The sequence below is a fragment of the Octopus bimaculoides genome, chromosome 29, assembly GCF_046866305.1.
Source record: "Octopus bimaculoides isolate indiv1 chromosome 29, ASM4686630v1, whole genome shotgun sequence".
Taxonomy (NCBI): Eukaryota; Metazoa; Mollusca; class Cephalopoda; order Octopoda; family Octopodidae; genus Octopus; species Octopus bimaculoides.
This window is the reverse complement of record NC_142956.1, coordinates 8917664-8945130: the sequence shown is the minus strand read 5'-3', so window position 1 is coordinate 8945130 and position 27467 is coordinate 8917664. Positions and strand designations below refer to the sequence as shown.

At 38.3% G+C, this 27467-nt stretch overlaps 1 protein-coding gene across 1 annotated transcript; it reads left to right on the top strand.

Annotated features, from left to right (window-relative positions):
* Positions 1 to 365: 365 nt before the first annotated feature.
* Positions 366 to 26898, top strand: LOC149130339 (uncharacterized). Its single transcript, XM_089345371.1, has 7 exons — positions 366 to 532; positions 9498 to 9637; positions 15168 to 15218; positions 15335 to 15385; positions 17122 to 17193; positions 20867 to 22578; positions 23966 to 26898. Exons 1-6 carry the CDS (start codon positions 483 to 485, stop codon positions 21073 to 21075), a joined length of 573 nt encoding a protein of 190 aa, XP_089201497.1. The 5' UTR covers positions 366 to 482; the 3' UTR covers positions 21076 to 22578; positions 23966 to 26898.
* Positions 26899 to 27467: the final 569 nt, after the last annotated feature.

Sequence of the window (27467 nt, the reverse complement as noted above, 5' to 3'; positions counted from 1 at the left end):
CAAATGGGGTTGAGAAAAGGCTGTCTCATGATCTTATTTAGGAGCTCTGATTGGTTATATGCTGCATATTGGCACGACAGAGTAAGAGACAAATTGCGCCAATACCAACTAATCAGAGTAGTGGACACAATGGGGTCGAAATAGTAGCCAAAGGCTAGCTGTTATTTGCTACTTTTGAATGTATGTATATATAATAAAAGAGAGAGGAATTTCATTTGAGTGTATGCTACAAAGTTGACACCAGTAATTTTTATTTTTATTTTATCAGTCTCTTTTGCTGAACTGCTAATTTAGGGGCTGTAAATACCAACACCAGTTGTCAAGTGGTGATAGGAGACAAACAATGGCGCAATGACACACACACATGATGGTCTTCTTTCAGTTTCCATCTACCAAATCCACTCTCAAGGCTTCGGTCAGCTCCAGGTTATAATAGAAGACATTTGCCCAAGGTGCCATGCAGTGGGACTGAACTCAGAACCATGTGGTTAGGAAGCAAATTTATCACTGAGCCACACCTGCTCTTATGGATGTATGTTTCAGCATTGTTCGACCTCATCAGTAAAACAGTCTTAACTTGCCTTCTAATAGATATGGACTATTTGATATATGCAAAAAACAGTACCTTCTTGGCCAAAGGTTTTTCTTCTTTAGGTACCATATCCAGAATGTAGGACATAGACAATCATATCCTACAATTCTCTGTTCTTTGTTTTCTGTAACACTTCCAATTCCTGATGCTTACTGCCTCTTTTTTCCAACCTCTTCATCAATCTTGACATCTATATAATCCTTCTCCTTCCTCTGCTTCTTTTCCCCTTCAGTCTTTCCGGTCATTGCTAAATTCTCCAACCCCTCTTTCCTCATCACATGACCAAGAAATCTCGGTTACTTGGCCCTTATCTCACAAAGCAGTATCCTATTTACTGCAGCCTAGGTCTTCTTCATTACACACTTTGTCTGTCCATGTTATCCTTAAGAACCACATTTCACAGCTCTCCAAGCACCTCAATCCTAATGTCATAGACCATGCCTCACTTCCATATATCTACAAAGGGTAGACATAGCAGTTCTATGTACAGATCTTGGTCCTCGTGCACAGAGTACAGTTTCTCAAGATGTTATACAATTTTGAGAATGCAGATTTCACCTGAACCATTTGCCTTTTGATCTCCTTCACACATCTTGTATCTTCTGTTATCAAAGAAATTTTCTTTAAAAAACGTAAAATCCCTATTTAATTACAATGAAACATTAACTATTAACTCAGGTCTTATCGGAAGGACCAAAATTCTTCCAAAAATTCAGACACTGAGGTGGGTGGACCTTGTAGTTGAAGAACGATACCTGCTTAATGATTTGTTTGTACACTTTCAGTATTCGTTTGGTAACTTGTGTAATTAGATCTGAGGATACCTGGTTTCCGCACTTGTTATTTGGTCACACATCAAATTTGATGGTGATCCTTTCTTTAACCACAAAATAGTAGATAGTCTACTGATCCAGACTAGTCCATTTACCACAGAAGAGGTTCAAACTACCTAAAGTGGTTAAGAAACAAAAAGACAACAGGTCCAGATAATATCCCAGCCACCATCTGGAAAAGTTCACTTTTCTGCAAACTTATGTTGGATTTCTGTAATGAGAACTATGAAAGAAGCAAATCAACAGCCTTCTCAGAATCTACAGTTATTCTACTTCCAAAAAATGGTAACCTCCATTCTCTCCTCTAACCTTAAAAGTCTATAACCCTATGTTTCTTCATAGAATTTTCCCTTATGTTGATCCAATTCTAAAACAGCCAAAATGGCTTCCACAGAGGCAGTTCAAAACTACCTTAAAAGAATTATTGAAAGGCTCACCAAGGCTTTTAATAATGTTGTCTCAAGACGCTGAACCTTATGAAGGAGATGAAGACTAAGGACTGAGATGTCTGGCTCATTACTGTACTTAAGAAGACTCATCCATCACATTCGAAACACCCAGTACATTCTGTGGAGTGGTTGCCATTAGGAAGGTCATCCAGTTGTTGAAACCAGGCCAAAATAGACAATAGAGCCTGGTGCAGCCCCTGACCATACCAGTTCTGGTCAAGCTACTCAACCCATGCCAGCATAGAAACCAGAAGTTTAATGATGATGAAAGGCCATGTTATCTCTGGTATCCTAGATGAGATTGTCAAAGCTGTCAATCATTTTTGACAACCTGTCAATCTTTGTGCAAAGCATAAATGATCAAACTAAAGCATTTCCAACATCTATCAAGGAGACAACTTAGCTCCTTTTCATTTTGAAATTGCAGTGGACTACATTCTTTAGCAAAGCCTTAACCCTATCCATGTGAAAGGCCTTACCATCAAGCAGAAACAGCCAAGACTTGAGTAGAGCCTATCTCTCTCTCTCTGACCCTGACTGTGTGATTCCCCTGATGCTCTCACCTTCCCCAACTACATTATTCTGGGTTCAGTCCCATTGTGTCGAACCTTGGGTGTCTTTTACTCTATCCTTGGATTTGGTAGACAGAAACTGAAAGAAGCTCATCATTTTATGTAGTATCCCTTGTTTAAACATCATCTGCTTTAAAAAATGACAAACAGTCTTGTCGGCTGAAAAAATGGCGAAATATATAATTTCAACCAGGGAAACCCTGGTAGCTGTATTTAACAAGACTTGTGGTTTTTATTATAACACTAGTGGGACCTGTGAATATTTTATGGAATTATTCTAAAAACCTTAAAGCATGGACTGTTTTGTTTCCGTATCAAATGATAGTTGCTCATCTGTTAATCATTGAAAAATGAAGGAAATTGGAGTACGATGCTTACTTAATACATTTCATATATACACTTCATGCACAATTTTATAGGCATAATAATTAACACTCATAGAATAAATATTCACTCATTATTTTTCCCATAACCAAAAACAAAAATTGCCGTATCACATATATCTGCCACATAAATGTGAACATCTCATGTTTTAAGTGATAGGTAATATATCAGGTTTGTGCTAAGGTAATGGCCAATTTTAAGGTCTCTATTATAAGAGAAGAAGCCCATGATTAAGACAATATTTATTCATTAACAATTTCCATTGCTTTCTAGAACTTCATTCCATCTGTGAACAAGTGTATAAATGTCAAGCTTGTAAAATTGTTTTGATGTGAATCCAACTCATTTTTAATTTCTTTTCTTGATGTCAACCTAAGACCATTCAAATGGTTTTCTAGTCCCTGAAACAATAATCAGAAGGAGCAAGGTCTGGAAAATATGGAGGATGAAGCAATATTTTCCAACCAAGCTTTTCCAAGAGATCTTTGGTCAGTTGAGGCCAAGCATTATCATGGTGGAAGATGACATCCTTTCTCTTGACTAAGCAAGGTTTCTTTTCAAAGAGATGAAGTTGATCACAGTAGAAATTAGCAGTAATTGTTTGATTGTTGTTTAACAGTTCATAATGGACAATTCCTTCAATAGCCCACCATACACTCAACATAATCTTCCTTGGACGAAGTCCTCTTCTCTGTTGTTGAACATATCTTCCTCCTCGATTCATGATTGGCAGCATGGATCCTTTACCGTAATGTTAACATTACAGTAAAGGATCCACTCTCATCACCTGTAACAAACCTTCCTAAAAATGGTTCCTTAAGGTGTTGTGAAAGCAATGACTGACAATAACACACTGTTGCAGATTCTCTAGAGACCGTTCGTGTGAGACCCATTTTCCAACCACTGAAACCTTTCCGATCCTTTTCAATTGGCATAGAACAGTTATATGGGCTACATTAAACTGTTCTGCAAGTTCTCTACAAGTAATGGTTGGATTTTCTGTAATAACAAGTTCCAAGTCTTTAGAATCAAGTTGGTTTTAATGAGTTTCTTTTGGCTTGTCTTTCAAACTCAAATCCCCACTTTTTAAAGCGAGAAAACCATCTCCTGCAACTTCTTTCACTCACTACATCATCTCCATAAACTCTCTGAAGAAACTTTGCTGCTGTGATTGCATTGACACCTTTATGAAACTCATAGACTAAGAAATGTCTAATGTGATCTTTAGATGGGATGAACATGGATGCAAATATAGCAGAAGATTATCGCCAATACAATAGGAATACTCTCTCTCTTTTTACTCTTTTACTTGTTTCAGTCATTTGACTGTGGCCATGCTGGAGCACTGCCTTTAGTCGAGCAAATCAACCCCAGGACTTATTCTTTGTAAGCCTAGTACTTATTCTATCGGTCTCTTTTGCCGAACCGCTAAGTTACGGGGACGTAAACACACCAGAATTGGTTGTCAAGCGATGTTGGCGGGACAAACACATATATATATATACATATGCATATATATGATGGGCTTCTTTCAGTTTCTGTCTACCAAATCCACTCACAAGGCTTTGGTCGGCCTGAGGCTATAGTAGAAGACACTTGCCCAAGGTGCCACGCAGTGGGACTGAACCCGGAACCATGAGGTTGGTGAGCAAGCTACTTACCATATATATATATATATATATATATATATATATATATATATATATATATATATATGTACATATATATATACGACGGGCTTCTTTCAGTTTCCGTCTACCAAACCCACTCACAAGGCTTTGGTCGGCCCAAGGCTATAGTAGAAGACACTTGCCCAAGGTGCCACGCAGTGGGACTGAACCTGGAACCATGTGGTTGGTAAGCAAGCTACTTACCATATATATATATATATGTACATATATATATACGACGGTCTTCTTTCAGTTTTCGTCTACCAAATCCACTCACAAGGCTTTGGTCGGCCTGAGGCTATAGTAGAAGACACTAGCCCAAGGTGCCACGCAGTGGGACTGAACGCGGAACCATGTGGTTGGTAAGGGAGCTACTTACCACACAGCCACTCCTGCACCTGAAAGAAAAATGTATAAAGAACAAGAATAAAAGGAAATTACTCATTGTGACATCCTTAAAACATTGCAAGAGAATCGATTTTCAAAAATACTATCTCAAACTGTTTTCTAAAAAAACCATCCATTACTTTTGCCCCAACCTGATATATATATATATATATATATATATATATATATATATATATACAGAAATAAATTTATTTCTCAAACACGTAATAATGCTATAAATAGCATGATCAGGATAAATTATCCATTTATTGAAGAAAAATACGTTACTCGCCAGCCATGAGACTCGAACTCACATCTTTGTGATTACGCGTCAAATGTTTTACCATTAAACTAAACTGCCCAGCAATAAATGGATAATTTATCCTGATCACGCTATTTATAGCATTATCACGCGTTTGAGAAATAAATTTATTTCTGTATCTTACAATACATCTCAACACTTCTGACCCTTTGAATTACAGACACAACAGAAACAGGAAGTAAGAGTGAGAGAAAGTTGTGGTGAAAGAGTACAACAGGGTTCGTCACCATCCCCTGCCGGAGCCTTGTTCAACTTTAGGTGTTTTCACTCAATAAACACTCACAACGCCCAGTCTGGGAATCGAAGCCATGATCCTATGACAGCGTGTCCACTGCCCTAACCACTGGGCCATTGCGCCTCCACCGTTCATAATGTACAAGTATGCAATTATTATTATTTTCTTCAATTTTAGAAAAAATTGAGGAGTCTTGGACAATTCTGGAGCATATTGAGCTTATTTTGTGCATGACTTTTGGCCCACCCTCTACACACACATGCACACATTGACTAAAGTCATTCTGACCATGGCTCTCACCCCTTAATCTCCTGACGTATGACATCTAGGACCATATTGTTACACATATGGACTTCCTTCTTTAAAGACGTTCTCTATGGTTTTGAAAATATTCACTATTATTTGCAGGTAGAGTAACTAAACCATGACCACCTTATTTGTATTCAGAACTGGATTGTCCGGTTCTACATCTGATGAAATAGTCTTTTGTTTTTTTTTATTTATGACATTACAATGCAATTTGAGGAAGTCCTGGCTATATACATTTGGTTATAGAAATGTAGTTATAGTACATATGAGGCATAGCAGTGGGTGTGTAGTTCCAGGTTCATTCCCACTGCATGGCACTTTGGGCAAATGTCTTGTGAGTGGAGATATATATGTATATATATATATATTTATTCTTTTACTTGTTTCAGTCATTTGACTGTGGCCATGCTGGAGCACCGCCTTTAGTCGAACAAATTGACCCCAGGACTTATTCTTTGTAAGCCTAGTACTTATTCTGTAAGTCTCTCTTGCTTAACTGCTGCTAAGTTAGGGGGACGTAAACACACCAACATCGGTTGTCAAAGCAATGGAGTGGGGACAAACACACACACACACACACACACAAATATATACATATACGACAGGCTTCTTTTAGTTTACACCTACCAAATCCACTCACAAGGCTCTGGTTGGCCTGAGGCTATAGCAGAAGACACTTGCCCAAGGTGTCACAGTAGGACTGAACCTGGAGACCAAGTGGTTGGGAAGCAAGCTTCTTACCACACAGCCACTCCTATATATATATATGTGTGTATATGTGCAGACATGGCAGTGTGATAAGAAGCTTGCTTACCCTTTTGGTTAGTTGCAACTGCTGTTTTTGTGTATAACACTTGCTTTTGGGCTGTCTTGGTGCTGCGACATTTTCCCTAGAGGGGCGCTGTGTGATGAGTTGTGAAAATTTGAATTCTTCTTCTTCAAACTTTGTGTTGTCTGAGGAAGAAATGGTAAAATGTTTGAAGAAAACTGACAAAGTAATGGAGATAAAGAATTATGCAGAGGTGACGAAAGAAAAAAAGCAAAGACGTGAGGCTGGAGGAATTGAGTAAATTCAAAGGAATGATTGGAAGGTAGGGGAATGAAGTGAATGTGTTCCCCGCAAAGAAGTTTTAAAAGAAAAAGAACGAGTAAACAATAATTTACAGAACAAACTCAGTAGCTATGAGGAAGACTGAAGTCATGTCAATGGCTCAAATGGAAAAGGCACTTAAACCAATCTGGCAGGGGATTTCCTGCCTTGCCAGAGGAAGAAAATTTGGAACAGTGGAGGGGCAGTTTCAGGAGATTGCTACCACCAGGCTGCACTCAGCAACACCACTGAGAACTGATCAAGTGATGCTTCTACTTGTATACTTTGGGAGGCATGCTTCCAAGGTTAGGGTAGAAGACATATCCCCAGAAGTTGATGTGGCCTGGCTGGTGGTTGCCATACTGCTAGCATGTGAGGGAGATACAAACATGCAGGCATTGTTTGTCATGTCCCCTTTCACACCCATCAACCCTCTTTCTATTCAGTAAGCCAGTCATTCCTGAAAACATCATTTGCATAATTTGCCACACTTGCAGCCAACTACACCTGCTTCCACCACTGGAATCATCTATCAGACAGTTTTAACAGTTTATTGGCTACAAAGTGTTGGTGTTCTGCCTCAACTACGACACCAATGTTTACCTTTACTTCCATTTCATAATTCAAATATGTTTGTTTATTGGTACGTTTGGATATATTTGTGCAGTGTTTGTTTTGTTATTGTCTGAAGAAATTGCTGTACTTTAGGTATTCTCATGTAAGTTAACTTGTAATGTTTGCAGTCATGTTCTTTTATGTATATAGGTGTAGTTGTGTAGTAAGATTCTTGCTTCTCCACCGCATGATTCCTAGTTCCGTCCCACTGCATGGCACCTTGGGCAAGTGTCTTCTACTATAGCTTTGGGCCAACCAAAGCCTTGTGAGTGGATTTGTTAGATGGAAACTGGTAGAAGCCTGTTGTGTATATGTGTGTCTTTGTCTTCCATCACCAATTGACAACCAGTGTTGGTGTGTTTATATCCCCATAACTCAGGTTAGGTGGATTTCCGTGGTATAGAAGCTCTCATCCTGACCCTCAAAAAGTTCTCAACAGCAGATATGACTTCATCATCGGTCCGATACTGCTTCCCAACCAAGTGTTTTCTCATGTGGGGGAACAGAAAATGGTCAGATGGTGCCAAATCAGGAGAATATGGAGGGTGATCAACCAGTTCAAAGCCACAGTCATGCACAGCACCCATTGCAACCACAGACTTGTGTGCAGGAGCATTGTCCCCGTGAAGCAGGACCCCCTTCATCAGTTTTCCAGGCTGTTTTCATTACCTTTCATAGCTGCCTCAGCAAGTTGGCATATAATATTCACCATTGGTAGTATGGCCTTTCTGAAGGGGGTCAATGAACACAATGCTGCTTGCATCCTAGAAGATGGAGGCCATCATCTTCCCTGCCGATGACACCATCTTGGCCTTCTTTGGTGGGGGGAGAAGATGGGTGTTTCTACTGCATGGACTGCTGTTTGGTCTCTGGATCAAAGTGGTGAACCCAACATTCATCTTGGATGAGGAAAACATTCAAGAAAACCGGCCGGATTTGCTTCAAAAAGTGCGACATGACCAGCTTGGTGTGCTTTTGATCAGGCATCAAAAGTTGTGGCACCCACTGAGCTGAAACCTTCGACATGCCAGGTTCGTTATGCAGCATGTTCTCAACTCATTCACGGGAGATACCGACAGTATTAGCTATCTGATTAACATTTAAATGTCTGCCACCCATTACTGTGTGGTGAACATGGTCAACGTTTTCTTGGGTGGTGGCTGTGGCAGGACGTCCAAACCTTGGGTCATCTTCAAGACTTTCCCTACCTTTCTTGAATTCAGCTACCCACATTTGCACAGTTGGTAAAACTGGAGCATCATCTAATGTAGCAACTGTGTCAGCATGAATGACCTTGGGGGCTAACTCCTTTTTCTGCAGATATCTGATAACACCACGGTGCCAAATTTTATCCATTTTCACAAAATGTCTCTTGTACCATTTTTACAAGTCCTCAATTCTGATTCCAATGTGGGTTTTTCTGGAACGAAAAAATGGAGTTAGCATCAGTAAAGATTGCATTTAATGCATTTCAAGTTTAATTACTGTATGATAACTCCTTCTTAGTCAGCCTATGATATTTTCAGCCCGGGGTCAATTTATTCAACTAAAATTCTTCAGGGTAGTGTCCCAGTACAGCTGCACTCTAATGACCAAAACAAGTAAAATAATATAAAAGAATATCTCTACAATACCTTTTCTTAAATGTTTCTCTTGATATAGTGTATAGTTAGGTTCTAGTTTGTTTGTTGTGTTTTGTGAGGAACCTATTACTGTGATTTTTGTGATTGGCAGGTAAATATTTTTATTCTCGTTCATGTCAATTTTCAGCAGTAACTTTGATGGTAACCAATAAGGTATCGTTGTTCTGTTCATTTAATATCGATAAAAATATATTTCTTAGTACAATATTGCATTAATGTGACACTTGTATACACACAAACCTGCTTGTATGTAATTGTTTACAGAAGAATTTACGATGTACTCTTGCTGGTCACTGTTGTACCCCTTAATATTCTGTACTCTAAACATGTCCATAATGAAATATTTTATTATAACTGAATGTCATTGATGGGATGTGTTAATATTTTGTTCCACAGGTGTTGGTGGTGTCAAGAGAAAAAGACTACTGTCACAGTCTATCCATGTCAACATACTGTTTGTCAGAATTGCTGTTCTCAACTGACATTTAAGCAATGCCCCATATGTCGACAACACATGCTCAGCAAAAGTGGATTTGGTAAGAACATTCTTTAATGATCTGTCTGTTGTCTCATTAACTTTCTGGTATGGAATAACACACTTAATATTGTGGTGGAGACCCAGATCTGCCATTATCTGGCATAAATCGGGTCTTTTCTTTGTGATAGTATATCTATCACTACATCCACTAAACATTGTCTTTATCCAATTAGAAGAGTGATGACACTTCAAAAAGATTGTGCTTTGCAACATATGACTAACGAATGATAATGTAAGATGAATGGTAATTAAACTGAAATATCACTAAATCTCCAATGTTCTATTTGTAAACCTTTTACTTTCAATTGTGAGTGATTAGAGGTGGTTAATGATTTATCAGTATCATGGAGAGCTGATAATTAAAGACAATGTTACTTACAAGAACATCAGAGTCAGCTTTGGTAAAGTAGGAGATTCAAGGATAAAATCTCAACTGAGAGTTTAAGGACCAACTTTATAGAGTTTGACGGTTAAACCAATCAGCCTGGGTATCTGAAAAGAATGTTGTAATTGGAAAATGATGTCAGGGATAGTTTCAACCTATTTTACAAAGTTGAACTTCACAAATTCATCATGATTTATCATACTGTGAAGATATCAAACGATTACAGTAGTCTAATGTTTGATAGGAATTGTCATATTTTGTTGGGGGTATATACACAGAATCTCTCAGTATAAGAATATTGAACAATAAATTACTTTCATTCAATACTAAATCAGTATTGAACTGTGAACATGTGTTTAGATTTAAACAAAGTATTGGTGCTAGCATAAGAGATAGAAACAAAACAGGAGTTCCCAGTGTGACTCAAACGCACAAATCCTTGTTGATAAATATATACAACCTTGGCCAAAATTATAGAGCATTATTGAAACTCATTTACTTAATTATTGAAACCAGTCTAATAAACATTCTAGAGTTGATCCCATCATTAATTAGTATTTGATGTGTCCTCCTTTTGCTTTTATGCATTTTTGCATACTTGAGATTAAATTGGCACAAGTGGCTGGGTCAATTTTTCTGCCACTCTCCATGAATTTTGGTTTCTAATTCGCATTTTGAAGACCATTTTTGCACCCTCACTGTTCTACCTAAGGGTCACCACATGTTCAATAGGATTGGGGTCTGGAAACTAAGGAGGCCATTTCATCATCCTCATCTCTTTCTTCACACCAACCCATTGAGACTCTGGATGTGTGGCATGCAGAAATATTTTGTTGAATGATTATGCCATCTGGGGTGTTATCATTGAAGATTTTAGCTAAAGAAGGTTGATAAACTTGATCTAACATGTTGGTGTAAGTGTTGGCATTCATTCTGCCCTTACAAGTGAACAACATTCCAGACCCTTAAGACAACATGCAACCCCAAACAATTACATTTCCCAATCCAAATTTGACTGTTGGGACCACACATCCAGGATGATAAACCTCCCCTACTCTATGGTGGACATAAACAGCTCCTGGATTTCCAAAGATCTGAATATAATCAAAAAAATTACTGATCATTTTTGGTATCCAATACAAAATTGGTAAAAGAATTTCAATTATGCCTAGTAAAATGGTTGAAATGAATGTGGAGAACATATATCAAAGTTACTTTGATCAGACCAAACAACTTCATCATCAGTAGTTCAATCTTCATGCTCTTTTGCCCAACACAATTGCTTCTTCATGTTCCCCTCAGACAGTAACAGCATCTTTTTTGGCCTTACATCCTTTGAATCCAGCTTCTAATAATCTTCTTCTTCTCATTGTGTGAATTGATATATCTTTGTTTGTTGCCACCCAAAACTCACCAGCTACGTCAAAAGAGGTGTTTTTCCTATCCACCAGTGATGTCCTCTTCAGTAACCTGTCTTCCCTTGTGGCTGTACACGTTTTGCAACCTCGTCCTTTACAATTTATGAAAGAATTTCTCTCATTCTACCTTTTGATGGAAATCTTTTCTTGAGCATTTCAATTTTCTTGCAATTTCAACTTGAGAGAATCCTTCACTTGATAATGCAATGATTTGAGACCTTTGAGCTCCAGGAATCTATTTCTTTGGAGACATTTTTAACAAATATTAACGACTGATAAGTTATCAATAAGATATTCAATGAAAAAATAGGAAATAACATTAGTGTCACAAAATGAATGGCTGAAAATTGACCCAGCCATTTCACCAACACTAATTAGATGTAATTTATAAAACATTGTAGAGGCATTTTCAATTAGTTGATCTCAATTATCATTAGTGACAAAAGTGGTAGAGTAGTTGTGGTGGAGTGGGGGAGTGAGTAGTGTTACACATATTCCTTGTAATGTTGTTTTTGTATTAATTACAACATCAGAAAGACAGTTTGTGTCAGTCAAACCCTTGTACAGAGGTGTAAATTGTGTGTCCTCAAATTTGTTTGTAACTGGGTTTTTACCCCATTGCAATGTAGCAGTTTCATATAGGGGTCATTAAATGGGTGAGGAAACTTTGATTGATGTCTAGAAGAAGGTTGTGAGAGATATCCTAGATTCTTGAGAAGCAGTTCTTTTGTGCCTTTTCAGATATTTGCCCTGCAAATTATATGGATGAACAGTTATATGTAGTTAATGAGGTTTTTATGCAAGTGTAGAGTGTTTGAGGACACCTGTTATCATTTTTCTGTTCCGCCTGTGTAGACATGTTGTTCCTTGTGGGGATATATACCCAGAATGTCTCTGGTTAGAATATATATTTTAGATATAAACTAAAAGCAAAATAATATTAAATCTGTTTAAAGATATTGATATTCAAATTACTTTTGTTAAATTGAGTATTGAACTCTGAACATGTTTACATTTAAACAAAGTATTGGTAGTAACATAAAATATACAGATAGTAATAAAATATGTGTTCCAGTGAGATTTGAACATGCAACTCCTTGTTCCTAACTATATATGATTAACACTTGTTATAATGTTTGCCATCCTTTTCGACATTTTATACTCACACTTGTTAGTTTTTTAGATGAGATTAATGCTAAAAGAAGCATTGTTTTCTGATTCTTTCACTTCACCTTTTGATTTTACTTTTGAGTTGATTAGTTTTAATTAGAACACGAAGCCTGGTCATTGCTCCAAGATATTATCAGAAAGTTCACGGACTAGTTCTATAGCGTGCCGACAGATGGCAGCATATGGTTGCATGCACAATGTGAGCTAGCAAATCGCAAAAGATTCTTGCCTCGCTTCACAGAAAACGGCTTTCAGGACACATTCCAAAAGTGGCATGAATGATGGGATTGGTGTATTGCTACGAAAAGTGACCATTTTAAAGGAAATGATGTTAATATTTGAATAAATAAATAATTTTTTATTGAACATAACATTTCTGGAAACCTTTTGATAGCACTTCGGATCTGACGAGAGTAAAGGATTTATTATTAGTATTTGGCATTGGATCTGGTAACATTTTTCTTTCATGGAACTACAGTAATATCAACTGTGCTGAAACACAATTATATTCATTGTAACGAAGGTCACATGTTTCATTAATTATAATGAAATGCATTCCAAGTGTGAACACCATGTCTTTTTCACTGATAGTAAATCTCTCATTACATTCACTAAACATTGTCCTTATCCAAGTAGAAGACGTTTTGCTCTGCTGTTGAAACAAACGTTGTTTCTCTCTCTCTCTCTTTGTGATTGATACTGGCTGCAAGATACAATGCAATAAATATCATCCTCATCTTTCATCTGATTTCCAAAATCAAATATTTCAGCTTGGTGATTTCAGCAAGAAACAAGTATAAAGCTAAGTGAAGAAGGCAAGATCAAAGAGCACCAATGTACAAAGTGGACAAGTATTGTACACAATTATGTTATAAGCAACACCTCCTACTTTGAGAGTCAAGGCATAAAGGTGGATTGGTTGATGACTGGCACAAGGCAGAAAGAGGTTACTTACCAAAGTAAGCTGATTCAGAACTGATCGACTAGTCCAGACCAGTTTCAACCTTGAATATATAAAGCAAGATTTACATGGGTTTACTTGCTAAGAGATCAGTTATATGTCTGTCCAGAAGGCTGGCATCCCTAAACCTCGTGGTTATATGGAACGTGCATTTTCAGTCTGGGATGCATACAAGGCAGAAAGATGAATAAAAGGAATCTGAATGTTGAATGGCTTGATCTGACTAATGCTTAGGGTCCTGTACCACTCAGTAGGGAGCTCCAGTTGTTGATGGGAGCAATGGACTTGGTTTATATACAAGGATCTGATTTAAGGATTTCAAAATGTGGTTCATGACAGAAAATTTCACAAGAGACTGGCATTGTCTTGAAATTGGAATAGTTGTTGGTTGCATAATTTCAATCATTTGGTTTTTGCTTGTTATGTTTCTTAGATCAGCAGATTGATCAGAAGAAATGGTTCAAGTGAAATCAACTAAGAAGGTATTCATGGATGACATAACAATACTAACAAGAGACTAAAAGGATATGCAAATAGACTCGATGGAGACTAAGTACTTGGTCAAGAATGGAGTTCCAAGCAAATAAGTAATGCAGTCTGTCATTTGTGAAAGGTCAGTGGAAACAAGTGAAGCTCAAAATAGCAGGAGAACCAATGCCAACAGTTAAAGACGACGGGACACTCTATTGTTGACTGAAAAATGTTGAGGCAGTAAAATCATGGCACAAACTGAAGAGGGGAAATAAGCAATTGATAAATCAAAACTACTAGAAAAATACAGTTTGGTTTATATCCCCGCCTTGCTTATATATTCTTGAGAATGAATTCTAGTGTATCATTTCAGATATAACTCCTTTGCAATAATCTGTAGATAAACAGTTTTAACTGAAGGGGATTTTATACAAATGTAGTTTTGTTCAGGATACCTGTTATCACTTTCTGCTTCACCTGTGTAAAACTAATTGTTGCTCACCTGAAAAAAAAACAAGGCTGCTTATTAAGGAGGATGAATGACAAGGAAATACCTTCAAGTATTTCCTGAATCAGGTGATATTCTGTTGAAGTGTGATCTGGGCAGTTAAAATGAAAGATTACCAACAGTAACATTTAAAAATGAGTGCTGGGGTATGTTTATCCTACCTGAAGCAATGTGTTATGACTTTGTGGCCAGATCTTTGATGACCAATTTGGTTGACACTGGAATTTAACAGAAGATGAGAAGAATATTGGTTAGTGAAGATTAGCGGGACAATGGCATGTTATATGTCCAGCAGAGGCATAAGAAAGAAAAGACAAAACTAAGAGAAAAAGAGTGTTATAAAGTGATAACTAACTAAGATTATCGCAGAACTGTTAGATTAGTATATATGATGTCTTAAGAAAAATATGAGATTTAGAAAGGTTAGCCTATTTTGTTGTGGTTCTAAATATCGAGCTGTTATATAGTAACAGCTTAGAAAGTGTTGACCGAAAGCATAGTGGTCACCAGTTGACTATTGATGATATGATTGCCTCACAATAATGGAATATAGATTATTAACAGACACAATGAAATTTTTATATGAAATATAAAACTTTGAAATGTTTATTTCAGTGTGTCCAAAGTTCGAAGAGAAAGCAGTCCAGACGGTTGCAGAATCTGTTGGTAAGTATAAAATAACTGTAATTGATTTCTATAAATTTTACCTTCACCTGAGTTATATTGGTTGTGTGAATGACTGAGAAGAGGTTCCATTGCTACATTTCCAATTCTTATTTCAGTGTGCCCCAAGTGTAAAGAGAAAGCAGTCCAGAGAGTTGCAGAATCTTTTGGCGAGTATAAAATAACTGTAATTGATTTCTATAAATTTTACCTACACCTGAGTTATATTGTTTGTGTAAATGACTGAGAACAGGTTCCATTGCTACATTTTATTCGAATGGTTACCTATAAAGTAATTCTATTCTCTACCTACAAATGCAAGAATATCCAGTAAATGGGTTTTATATGAAAACCTGAGACACAGGAAAAAGGACTCTCATGATGAGGAAAAAATACAAAAGATGAAATATAAATCCTGAAGCGGTTGTCTCCCCTTAAGGAGATATATTCACTTTTCTTTCATCTCATTGTTGTCTCCCTCACTTTCCTTCTCTCTTTCTCCCTCCTCCTTTCTCTCTCTCTCTCTCTCTATCTATCTATCTATCTACAAGTAGCAGCCTCTGTAGTTCCCAGTAGTGTAACATGAATTTTATTAAAAATATTGATATTACCAAAATTTAACAAAATGTCCAGCAGTGTTGGCGCTGTTGCTAAAATGGCTCAATTAGGAAACACAATAGAGTTAATTGTCTTTTGAATGAAGGAACTAAAACATTTTGCTGTTTAATGGTAAACAGGTGAGTTAATGTCAGTGTTTGTTTGTTGTACATTTTCAATAAGTTTACTGATTATTGTTGTTGGTGTTCTTGTTGAACAAGATGGTTAAGTTGAAAACTGCTACAAGTATGAACACCTTGTCTTTTTTTTTACTGTTAGTAAATCTACCATGACATCCACGAAACGATGTCTTTATCCAAGTAGGAGACTTTGGTCTGCTGCTGAGAGAATTGTTTTCTCTCTCTCTCTCTCTCTATCCTCAAGGGGATTTATGGAAATATGGAAACATAAAACACAGGAAAAAGGTCTCTCACGATAAAGAAATAATACAAAAGATAAATATAAACCCTAAAGCAATTCTCTCCCCTTAAAGAGATATATTTACCTTTCTCTCATCTCATTGTTATCTATATCACCATCTTGATTATATATTCTTGAATATCATTTCTTATATACCATTTCAGATATTTTTCCTTTGCATTAATCTGTGTATAAACATTTGTGTCATTAAAGATGTTTTGTGTAAGTATACAGAGTTCTAGGATACCTGTTATCACTTTCTGTTTCACCTGTGTAGAACTAATCATTGCTCATCAGGAAGAAAACTATTTCATTAAGGTGTCTTTAAATATTTCCTGAATCAGGATGAAATTCTGGTGAACTGTGAGTTGCATAATTAAAATCAAAGATTAAAAGCAGCAACGTTTGACAAAGATAACAGGTGTGTGTTGATCCTACTCCAAGTGGTGTGACATGAGTTTGTGTCAAGTTTGTTGATGACCAACTTGGTTGACATCGGAATTAAGCAAAAGAATGAGGGGAATGTTGATTAGTGAAGTCTAGTGGTGAGGGCACCATGCCATGTCATAGGTTTAGCACAGATTAAAGAGAGAAAAAAGATAAGAGGTGTTAACCTGTGATAATTAAATGAGATGATTGCAACATTGTTAGATTGAGTGGGATGTCTTAATAGAAAAAGGAGGCTTAGGAAGGTCAGTTTATTTTGTTATGGACCTAAATATTGAGCCATTATATAGGACCACTGTAGAAAGTATAAAATTGCTGACCAAACCTATAATGGTCAGCAGTTGTCCATTGATGATATGAATATCTTACAATAATAAAATATAAACCATTAACAGAGATAGGGAAATTGTGCTTTGAAGTGTAAAATTTGGAAATATTTCAGATTCTGTAATGCTAGAGGAGAAACATCTTCATCAGGTGTCTAAAAAGTTGGCAGGTAAATGGCAGCAACTTGGTGAGTATAAAATACCCAGTTAATTTCTATAAATTTTGCTTTAAGCTAAACTTTTGTTTGTTTGAATGATTGAGAACAGGTTCCATTCCTAATTTCCAATTAAAAGTTTAGCTATAAAGTAAAGATATCAATGAAATTTCATAAAATGGTTAGGGTTAGGGTTAGGGTTCGTTTAAGAGTAAACAGGTGAATTAATGACAATGTTTTTGCTTGTTTACACTTTTAGTAAGTTTACTGTTAGGTTTTTGTTGTTTGTTTAGGCAGATATCTGCCTTAATCTGGCCGAGTTAAATGGAAACGGTGCGATAATGCTTTATCTTGGTTGAAGAGGACCACATTATCAAATTCAACCTTTTTAACATGAGAGTGTGCATTGTGTGGGACATGTCATCTCTCCCCTGGCCAGTCTGTATTTATTGTAATTCTTCAGTCTCAGGTCAACATATATTTCCTGTCACTAACGAAGACAGGCCCCATTGTTGATTGTGTTCATGGCTGGATTGAACTCAGCATTGTAAGTTCATGAAACACTCTCTTATATTACAAAAACACAAAATCTCAACAGAAAATTCAAACTCAGCTTGATTTTGTTTCCCAATTGAAATCATTTCACTCTCCTTTACATTACAAATGTCACATGGAAAAGGCATGAACATCACAATATCCCATTTCCCCTTGTCTGACAGTTTAACAACATAAAATATCATTTATACAATGCTCCTGTTATTGATAGCAATGTCTTCAACCTCCCTATGGTACTTGTATACATCTAGACAGACTGCAGCATAGAGAAATGTCTTTACCAGGTATATTGAGCTGTGCTGGGGACTAGATTTGAGCCTTTGATCCCTGAGTCAGCTGATAGAAATCATCATAATCATCATCATTTGACGTCTGTTTTCCATGCTGGCATGGGTTGGATGGTTTGACTGAGGTCTGGAGAGCCAGTGGTTGCACCAGGTTCCAATCTGATCTGGCAGTGTTTCTACAGCTGGATGCCCTTCCTAATGCCAACCACTCCGAGAGTGTAGTGGGTGATTTTTATGTGCCACCGGCACGAGGTCAGTCAGATGATCCTGGCATCGATCACGTTTGGATAGTGTTTTTTATGTGCCACCAGTACAGGAGCCAGTCAGGCAGACCTAGTATCGATCATGTTTAGATGGTGCTTGTTACACGCCACCGGAACAGGGAGCTAGTGATATGACATTGGCATCAACCACATTCAGATGATGCCTTTTATGTGCCAACAGAACAGGCCAGTCAGGGGGCACTGGCCACAGCTTTGATTTTGGTTTTACTTGACTCAACAGGTCTTCTCAAGCATATCATGTCACCTGATGCATCAAGGGTGCTCTTAAATGGGCCGGACATGTCACACTAGCATCGGCCATGACTGTGACCTCAATTTAGTTGCCAGGTCTTCTGAATCACAGCATATTTCTAAAGGTCTCGGTCTCCTGTCATTGCCTCTGTGAGGCCCAATGTTCGAAGGCAATGTTTCACCATCTCATCTTATGTCTTCCTGGGTATACCTCTTCCACAGATTCCTTCTACAGTTAGGAAGTGGCACTTCCTCACACAGTGTTCCTCATCCATACGTAACACATGACCATACCAGTGCAGTCGTCTCTTTTGCACACCACATTTGATGCTTCTTATGTCCAACTTTTCTCTCAGACACTTACACTGTGTCATGTATGCACACTAACATTACGCATCCAGCGGATCATTCTAGCTTCATTTCCGTCAAGCCTACACATGTCCTCAGCAGTCATGGCCCATGTTTCACTGCCATGTAGCATGGAAGTTTGCACTCAGAAATGATTTATCTCAATTAAGACGGACATCATCTACGACATTGCTAGCTTTCTATATCTCTGGGAGTCATACAAAATGTACCAGTCATATACTGGGCTAAAATCAATCCTCTAACACCAGTCCATTATCATCATCATCTTACATCCATTTTACTAAGTTTGTAATAGTCAGATGACTTCTTCCAGAGTTGTTGTGGTCCTTTGTCAGGTTTGATTGCTTATTTCCTTTGATTTGAATTCCAGGCATTTCTTTATCCAAATTTCATCTTCCATATCCCTTCTATATCTATGCTATTATTTGTTTTTCTTGTGAACTATCACAGATTCTTCTGAGACCCAGTTTTTTGGCTCCAAGTTTTCAACACATCAACATTTCATTTTTAGTGATGTATGCTCACCTCATTTCCTGGCAGTATCCACGCATTCCATGTAACATTACACTTTATAAATACACCTCATGCAATCTCTCCTTCATTTGGAGACAGAATCCCTTAGTTGCCAGTAGACATAACAGCCCCCTGTACATTTTTCATCTCGTTTTCCTTCTACCTACTGTGCTTTCAGAATAGTCTCCTCCACTTCTAATTCTGTCTCTTAAGTAATAGAAACTATCAACTTTGTCTTTATTACTTGTTCCTACTATGAACTATTCCTGTATATCTGCTACTTACAAAGTCCTTCCCTAACCCTAGCCCTAACCTGCTCTCCCTGTAAACTTGCTTGTGGATGCAGTGATTCTTTCAGGACCCAAGTTTTGTAGGTGTATGGTGTAGATTTTGGTGATTCTTGTCTTATTACCTACAAACTAAAACTCTTCTCATTGCTTTGTTTACTCTAGGGCCTCTCCTGTATTAGATTCTTCTAAATTGTGGCCTAGATCCATTGAAAGAAGTTCTTGTTATAAGTCATGAATCCAAAAACCTTAAGCCAGTGTCCTCTATAATACGTGATATTTACCTAACAGTATTATATTTTTACTTTGTGTGGTTGAAATCATTCAGGTACACGATCCCCACTGTCGAGATATTTCTAAATGTTGATAATTTTTAAATATTTATTAATCATAGGCAGAAAGACATCACAAATGACTATTTCAGGCATTGATCACGGGTCGTTATGAAACGACTGAAATTGTATTCCTCCAAAGAGTCTCTGGAGAAATGTTGCCCAACAAGGTGTGTAGGCTGGAGATTTGGGGTCTCTCCAGGTCAGCGACTGCTTCTCTTCATTGAGAATTCACAGCTCCAGTACTCCTGGCATGTGATTAAAATGTCACAGGAAAGGAATCGCAAGAGGGATTCTTCAAGCTGAGCCAACTGACTGGAGAGGTAGACCAAGGGCGAGATGGTTGGATGATATCCATAGTTTTCAAATGGTCATGTTTGGATATCCTTTCAGAAATTCTAATGAAGGTTGTTTCTGATAGGATTGTATGAAGGAGGTGCCTGAATACTCTACCCCTAAAACTCTCCTATGAATAGAGGGCAGAGAAAATGGATGGATGGATAAAATTATCTGGCTATTGGCGGTCTTGTTGATTCTTTAAGCTCCCATACACTGCTACCCACACAAACGCTTCTCCTGCCAGTTGTTCACCAGACATTTTCTCATGTGTAATTTTCAATTAATTTTTTTTAAATTTCTTCTCCATCTCCAACCTTTATTTCAACTTGTTTGATATTTTTGTCAACATCTTTAGAAATAGATAACAATGTCTTCTAATTTCCCTGTTTCTTAAGTATTTCTCCCATTTCTATTCACATAATTTCTTTGACTTAATTAATACAGCCTACAGTACACAGGTTTTATATTATCGTTTATGCTGTTGCAATTATTTCTTATTTCTTTTGCAGGAAGGGAATTAGGAATTAAACAAAATGACCTGGACATCATCAAGCATGACTATCAGGATAAAGGCATTATGGAACAAGGCTTCCAGATGCTGCTGAAATGGTTTCAAAGTTCTGATCCAGCGAAACGTACACTTCGGATATTAAAAGAAGCCCTTAAAAAAAGTGAATGTTTTACTGCGCTTGAATGTTTAAAATCAGACTTCAATTGAATTTCTGTGTAAATTGTTGCTGTTGCCTAGTCCCACATCTGTCTTCACCACAGACCTATTATCAAATGCCTTCCATCCAGGACCATCCTGTCTTTTTCCTAAGTATAGAGAACATAGGACCACATTGTTTAATGTGTCTTTCTTTAAGGTGACAGGTTGTGAATGAGGTAGGATTTGGTTACTAATTCTAGCAGATCTATCTACCACATGTAGACCACTTTATTAGTTTGACTCCCTCATTGTTTGAGATTAACTGTGGAAACAAAGATAAGCTTTGAAATTTCATTTGTTGTTGGTGTTGTTGTTGTTGTAAGTCCCGGCATCTCCCTAAACACTTCCATTGTTATATAGTTTAAATATCCTGTGGAATTTTTCCAAAAATGAAAGTTGTAATTCCATTTTGTGAAACTTACTTAAAACGCATATTTTGCTTTCAAGTAGAACCTCCTTGCAGACACAATTGTCAGTAAACATACAGTTTCTATTTCTCTCAGCCAATATTTTTATATAAGCCTTCATCCAAAATCTAGAAAAAGAAACTTACAGCTGACCACGAAAAGCAACCGAAATCTCTCCAATCTGAACTTCCACAAAGCAGACTGGAAATCGATCCAAAAAGAGATCCTCGGACAGGACTGGCCAAAATGTCTCTCCACACCAGACATTGGCATGAAACTGGAATATTTCATGTCTGCTATGCAAGCCATATGCCAGAAATATGTCCCAGAGCACAAGGCTAACACAAAAAGGAACAAGATTTGAACGGAGAGGAAGATCCTAATAAGACAATGGACAAAGGTTGCAAATCGCCTCAACCACCATTCCAAAAGTAGCGAAAGGTCCCGCCTAAAAACAACATTGATGGAGATTGAAAAAAACCTGCAACAATCCTATGTGAGGGAGAGAGTGGACAAAGAAGCCTGGGTTATAAGAAAAAACATTAAGTCAAACCCAAAGGCTTTCTTTCATACGAAAGAAACAGCCTCAGTACGCTGCAAGATAGGACCCCTCTTCCGAAAGGATGGCTCCTTCACAGATAGTCCAACCAGGATCAGTGAGGTACTGAATGACCAGTTCAAAAGTGTCTTTACCACCATGTTGGAACACAGACAAGTGAATGAACCAGCAGATTTCTTTGCTGCCAAACGAGGCAGTTACGATGGAATACATCGACATTGGCGAAGAACATTATTTACATTTGACGGATATTTGTCCTCATCTTGTTTGTTGCTAACACAACGTTTCAGCTGATATAGCCTCCAGCCTTCATTAGGTGTCTTGGGGAAATTTCGAACCTGGGTTCTCATTCCTAAGGTATTTTTCGATGTTGTTGTTGTTATTATTATTATTATTATTCAGGTCACTACTTGGAATTGAACTCGGAATCTTGGGTTAGTAGCCCGTGCTCTGAACCACTAGGCCATATGCCCATGGGTAATTATGGAGTGGATTTTAGGGCTTATAAATCTAATATTTTTCTAGCCTTCTTTAATACCAGTTCCCATCATCATCATCGTTTAACGTCCGCTTTCCATGCTAGCATGGGTTGGACGATTTGACTGAGGACTGGTGAAACCGGATGGCAACACCAGGCTCCAGTCTGATTTGGCAGAGTTTCTACAGCTGGATGCCCTTCCTAACGCCAACCACTCAGAGAGTGTAGTGGGTGCTTTTACGTGTCACCCGCACGAAAACGGCCACGCTCGAAATGGTGTCTTTTATGTGCCACCCGCACAAGCCAGTCCAGGGGCACTGGCAACGATCTCGCTCGAAAATCCTACAGGAGCCAGTCAGGTGGTACTGGCAACGGCCACGCTCAAAATGGTGCATTTCATGTGCCACCCGCACAAGAACCAGTCCAGGGGCACTGGCAACGATCTTACTTGGCTTGCCGGGTCTTCTCACGCACAGCCCATTTCCAAAGGTCTCGGTCCGTAGTCATCGCCTCGGTGAGGCCCAATGTACGAAGGTCTTGCCTCACCACCTCAGCCCAGGTCTTCCTGGGCCTACCTCTTCCACGGGTTCCCTCAACTGTTAGGGTGTGGCACTTTTTCACGCAGCTATCCTCCTCCATTCTCACCACATGTCCATACCAGCGCAATCGTCTCTCTTGCACGCCACAACTGATGCTTCTAATGTTCAGCTTTTCTCTCAAGATACTTACACTCTGACGGGTATTCACATTGACATTACACATCCAACGGAGCATACTGGCTTCATTCCTTGCGAGCTTACGTATGTCCTCAGCAGTTACAGCCCATGTTTCACTGCCATGTAGCATGGTTGTTCGTACGCATGCGTCATACAGTCTGCCTTTTACTCTGAGTGAGAGTCCCTTTGTCGCCAGCAGGGGTAAGAGCTCTCTAAACTTTGCCCAGGCTATTCTTATTCTAGCAGCTACACTTTCAGCGCACCCACCCCCACTACTAACTTGGTCGCCCAGATAGCGGAAGCTATCGACTACCTCTAGTTTTTCACCCTGGAATGAGATAGAAGTTGTTTCCTGTTTGTTTGCAGTCTTTATTGCACCTGAACATCTGCCACAAACAAAAACTAACTTGCTAGTTAACCTGCCTTTGATGTTGCTGCACCTCTTATGTGTCCATAGCTTGCACCGGGTACATCTTATAGAGTTACTACCTACTCCTTTTCTACATACTGAGCAGGGCCATCTACCTGAAGGGGTTTGTGTTTTATCTACCTTCCTACTTATTAGGATTTTGGTTTTATCTAGGTTGACTCTAAGGCCCTTCAATTCTAGACCTTGCTTCCACACCTGAAACTTCTCCTCTAGTTCTGATAGTGACTCCGCAATTAGGGCAAGGTCATCAGCATAGAGGAGCTCCCAGGGGCAGCCTGTCTTGAACTCCTCTGTGATTGCCTGGAGGACTATGCTATTCATATCTGCACTCGGTCTGCTTAAGAGATTGTTGTGTCCTAGCATATGTGATGCTTCTCTTAGTTTTCGTATTTTCCAGTGGTGTTCTCTGTCTATTATTTTAACTTCATCCCACAGCAGGAGGTGGTCTCTGTTTTTCCATACATGATCAGCTATACCCGATTTATCAATATCTCCACATGTCACAGCTTCGCGATGTTCGTCTACCCTTATCTTGAGGGAGCGGCATGTTTCGCCTTTGTATAACCTACCACAGCTGCATGGGTAGACGAACATTACACATAACCCATTACATATAATCGTTTCTTTACCATGATGGCTAGGTGTGTATAAAATAAGTCGGCAAGGTATCGAGAGTTATATTTTCCTGTATGAATGTTGCTGGTTTTGTGTTTAACTGCCTGATGCTAAAATAGGGATCAAAGGATGATAGAGTGAATGTAAGTTCAACAAGTGGATGGCGTAAGACTTACATGTCCAGGTTCATTCAAGCAGCAAATGGGGTGTATGGTATCAAGCTTGCGTAGTCTTGTTGTTCTAGCAGCAGGTAAGAGATAGACAGAGTGAACGGAAACGAGCTAGTGAGAAAGTAAGAGAGTGGTGGGATGAGACAACTATGTCGTTGGGGAGTTCCATAGTTGTCCCTCTGTGACGTTACTTCAGTCGAGACAGCGTTTCGTTCACTGATTTTTCCTTACGGAATTCTAGTATTTATAATTGTAAAGACTAGCTAGGAAAATGGATATACCATTCTGACAATGGCTAAATTAATGTAGGTCACTCATCTGTTTCAACTTTTCATGGCAGAAAAAAAGGTTAGCAGTCAGGAGGAAAACACATAGAACAAAAGGGCTGTATGGCTAGGGAGAATTTCTAGATTCGATCTCGAATCTCAGGTAGGGCCAAATGAGTTTTTACAAATGGATGATGGTATGCTTACACTTAGTGATTCAGACAAGAAAGAGACATGGAAGAGTTACTATGCAAGGCTATTGAATGGAGAGAGTGAATGAGATAAAGGGAGTCCCCATCATGTGATCCCATTAGGGGAACCAGCTATTCTAGTGGACAGCAGTATGGTAGATAAGGCAATTAAAGATATCTGGTAAGGAACGATATGGACATATGGAATAGCGATCCATATAGTTTATCGGGTTATTCAGAATACTCAGTGACTGATGTAGCAGTATTACTGTTAGTTGCTACAAGGGTAAGGGTGGCAGTTATAAAGGCATCAACCTTCAGGACCAGACACTGAAAATTTTAGCCCAATTAGTTAGGAGAAGATTTAGGTTAGACAAAATGCAGCTTGGTTTTACCCCGGGGAGAAGTACTGCTGATGCTATTTATATAATCAGGCAACTTCAAGAGAAATTACTTAGCCAAGAATAAACCATTATACTTGGCATTTGTTGAACTATAGAAAGCCTTCGAGAGAGCACATCTACTGTGCGCTGTCAGTAAGGTGAGGATTAACCACGAGAAAAGCAAAGAATTTGGTGTTCATTTAGGCTCAATCCTTAGTCCCCTACTTTTCATCACTACTGAGTTTGGTCATGAGATGCAGATGGATACCGACAGCTTCATAATGAAGTGACGTTACCTCAAAGGGGATAAAACTCGTGGAAGTAGGAGATCCAGAAAGACATAGGTCGAAGTACTGAAGGACAACCTCAGGAAGCAAACCTTTTCGGACAGGATGACAAGGGATTGAGATAACCTGGGGCCTTCTTGTACTCAAGACCTGTCCTCCACAACAGAAGTGTTAAAGCCGCAACCCCTGGTGAAAAGGAATGATCTCCAAGAGTCCTCTGCTGGTGCCACGTAAAAAGAACCCATACCAGTGCCACGAAAAGGTGATCGTGCCAGTGGCACATTAAAATCACACCACAAACACTGTAGAAAGGGTATCCAGCTGTAGAACCCAAACCTCATGCTTTTCTCCAGCTTGCCACTTCATGTCAAAACGTCCAACCCATGCCAGCATGGAAAACGAATGTTAAAGGATGCTGATGCGGATGAAGTTGATGAAAGACAGTGTATTACATCAGAAATATAGTAACAAAAGGATTAAAACCATCAAAACTTCAAATTAATTTGTTCTAAACGCCATCTTAATAATACCAGTTATTTTACTAAATTCTTCCTTATTTTCAAACTTGATTGAAACACTTGAAATATAAGTACAAAAGGTTAATATATATCAATATCCTAGATTGCTATCAGGTTCATTAAAAAGTAAACATCGTTTTGAACCCATCAAAAATTTATACCGAATTTTTGCAGTTTTGAATTTTCAAAACCATTCTTTTGCAATTACGTCAATAAATTTAACATTGATATTTTTTTCACCATTGTTAAAATCATCTGGACCGACTTCTTCGTTGTTTGTGCGTTGTTCGAAAGGTTTGGCTTAAGTTTGTAATATTTGTGGATATTTTGATGAATTTACACATTGTTGAACTTTTGTTAGTGTTTTTTTTTATGTAAAACACTTTATTTGTCTGCTTGAGGCAGTCTTTAACGTTTTCCCCCATGTGAGAAAGGGGGAAAATGAACCTGGTACAAGTTCAAGTTCATGGAAGAAAACGGAAAACACTGAAAATAGCACAGGATTAAAAAAAAACATGCCGTCCGCAGAGGATTTCTTGCAAGGAAGAAAAAAAGGAAGTAATTTTACAGAAGCAGCAACTATTTCAAAAAGGCCAATTAACTGTGGAAACGGTGATTTAGGAAAATATAAAGGAATGTTGAAAAATGGGGAGAGAGAAATTGTGATCACCCCTCCCAGTGAAACAACTCATAATACACCACGGTGCACAGTTATTTACAAGTCGTTCTTTGTAAAAGCAAAACAAACTGGACAATGCAAGTAAGGAGGCGGTAGAGCTGTGCCTCCGTCCACTGTGGAATGATGTGGCATACATCACAAGAGTCGTGAAGTATGCCACAATAGAAGTCAGGTTTAAGTCGGAAGATAAGGCGAAAGAACGGTCGACGGAGACATTAAAAACTGGGGAGGTGGTACTCCTACCCACTTATCTTGGGAGGTGGACTTCCAATATTAAGATAGGAGACATCCCAGTTGAAGTAGATCCCGCTTGGCTGGTGGCAGCCATAATAAATGGCTTGGAGGATAAAATTTCAATCCTCCAAGCCTCAGCACTGGAATTGCAAAATTAGCTTCAAGAACTCCCTATAACCCCTCATATCTTTCTTTAATCTCTGGAATTTTCAGAAAATCGTTGCTAATGTATATTCTACACATGGGAGTTCATACAATTATGCAAAAACAAACAAAAAGATTTTTCGTGATTTAAAGGTTTGGCTGTTATTTTTAGCACATCTCACGACGACCAAAGACCGTCCTCATTTGTTTGTCACTGATATATTGCTGTTCAATATTTTTCTCCCCATAAACACATTTAATGGTCCATTGCTGGGATTTAAGCTCAAAAATCAGACTCTGTATTTTAAACCATAATTTATTTTT

Excerpts from the sequence above, each read along its gene's own strand:
- LOC149130339 (XM_089345371.1), top strand. The coding sequence starts at position 483 with ATGTGGTTAGGAAGCAAATTTATCACTGAGCCACACCTGCTCTTATGG. Across the intron at positions 15,219-15,334 it reads GACGGTTGCAGAATCTGTTG|TGTGCCCCAAGTGTAAAGAG; the intron begins GTAAGTATAAAA and ends TTCTTATTTCAG. Across the intron at positions 17,194-20,866 it reads AGGTAAATGGCAGCAACTTG|GAAGGGAATTAGGAATTAAA; the intron begins GTGAGTATAAAA and ends TTTCTTTTGCAG.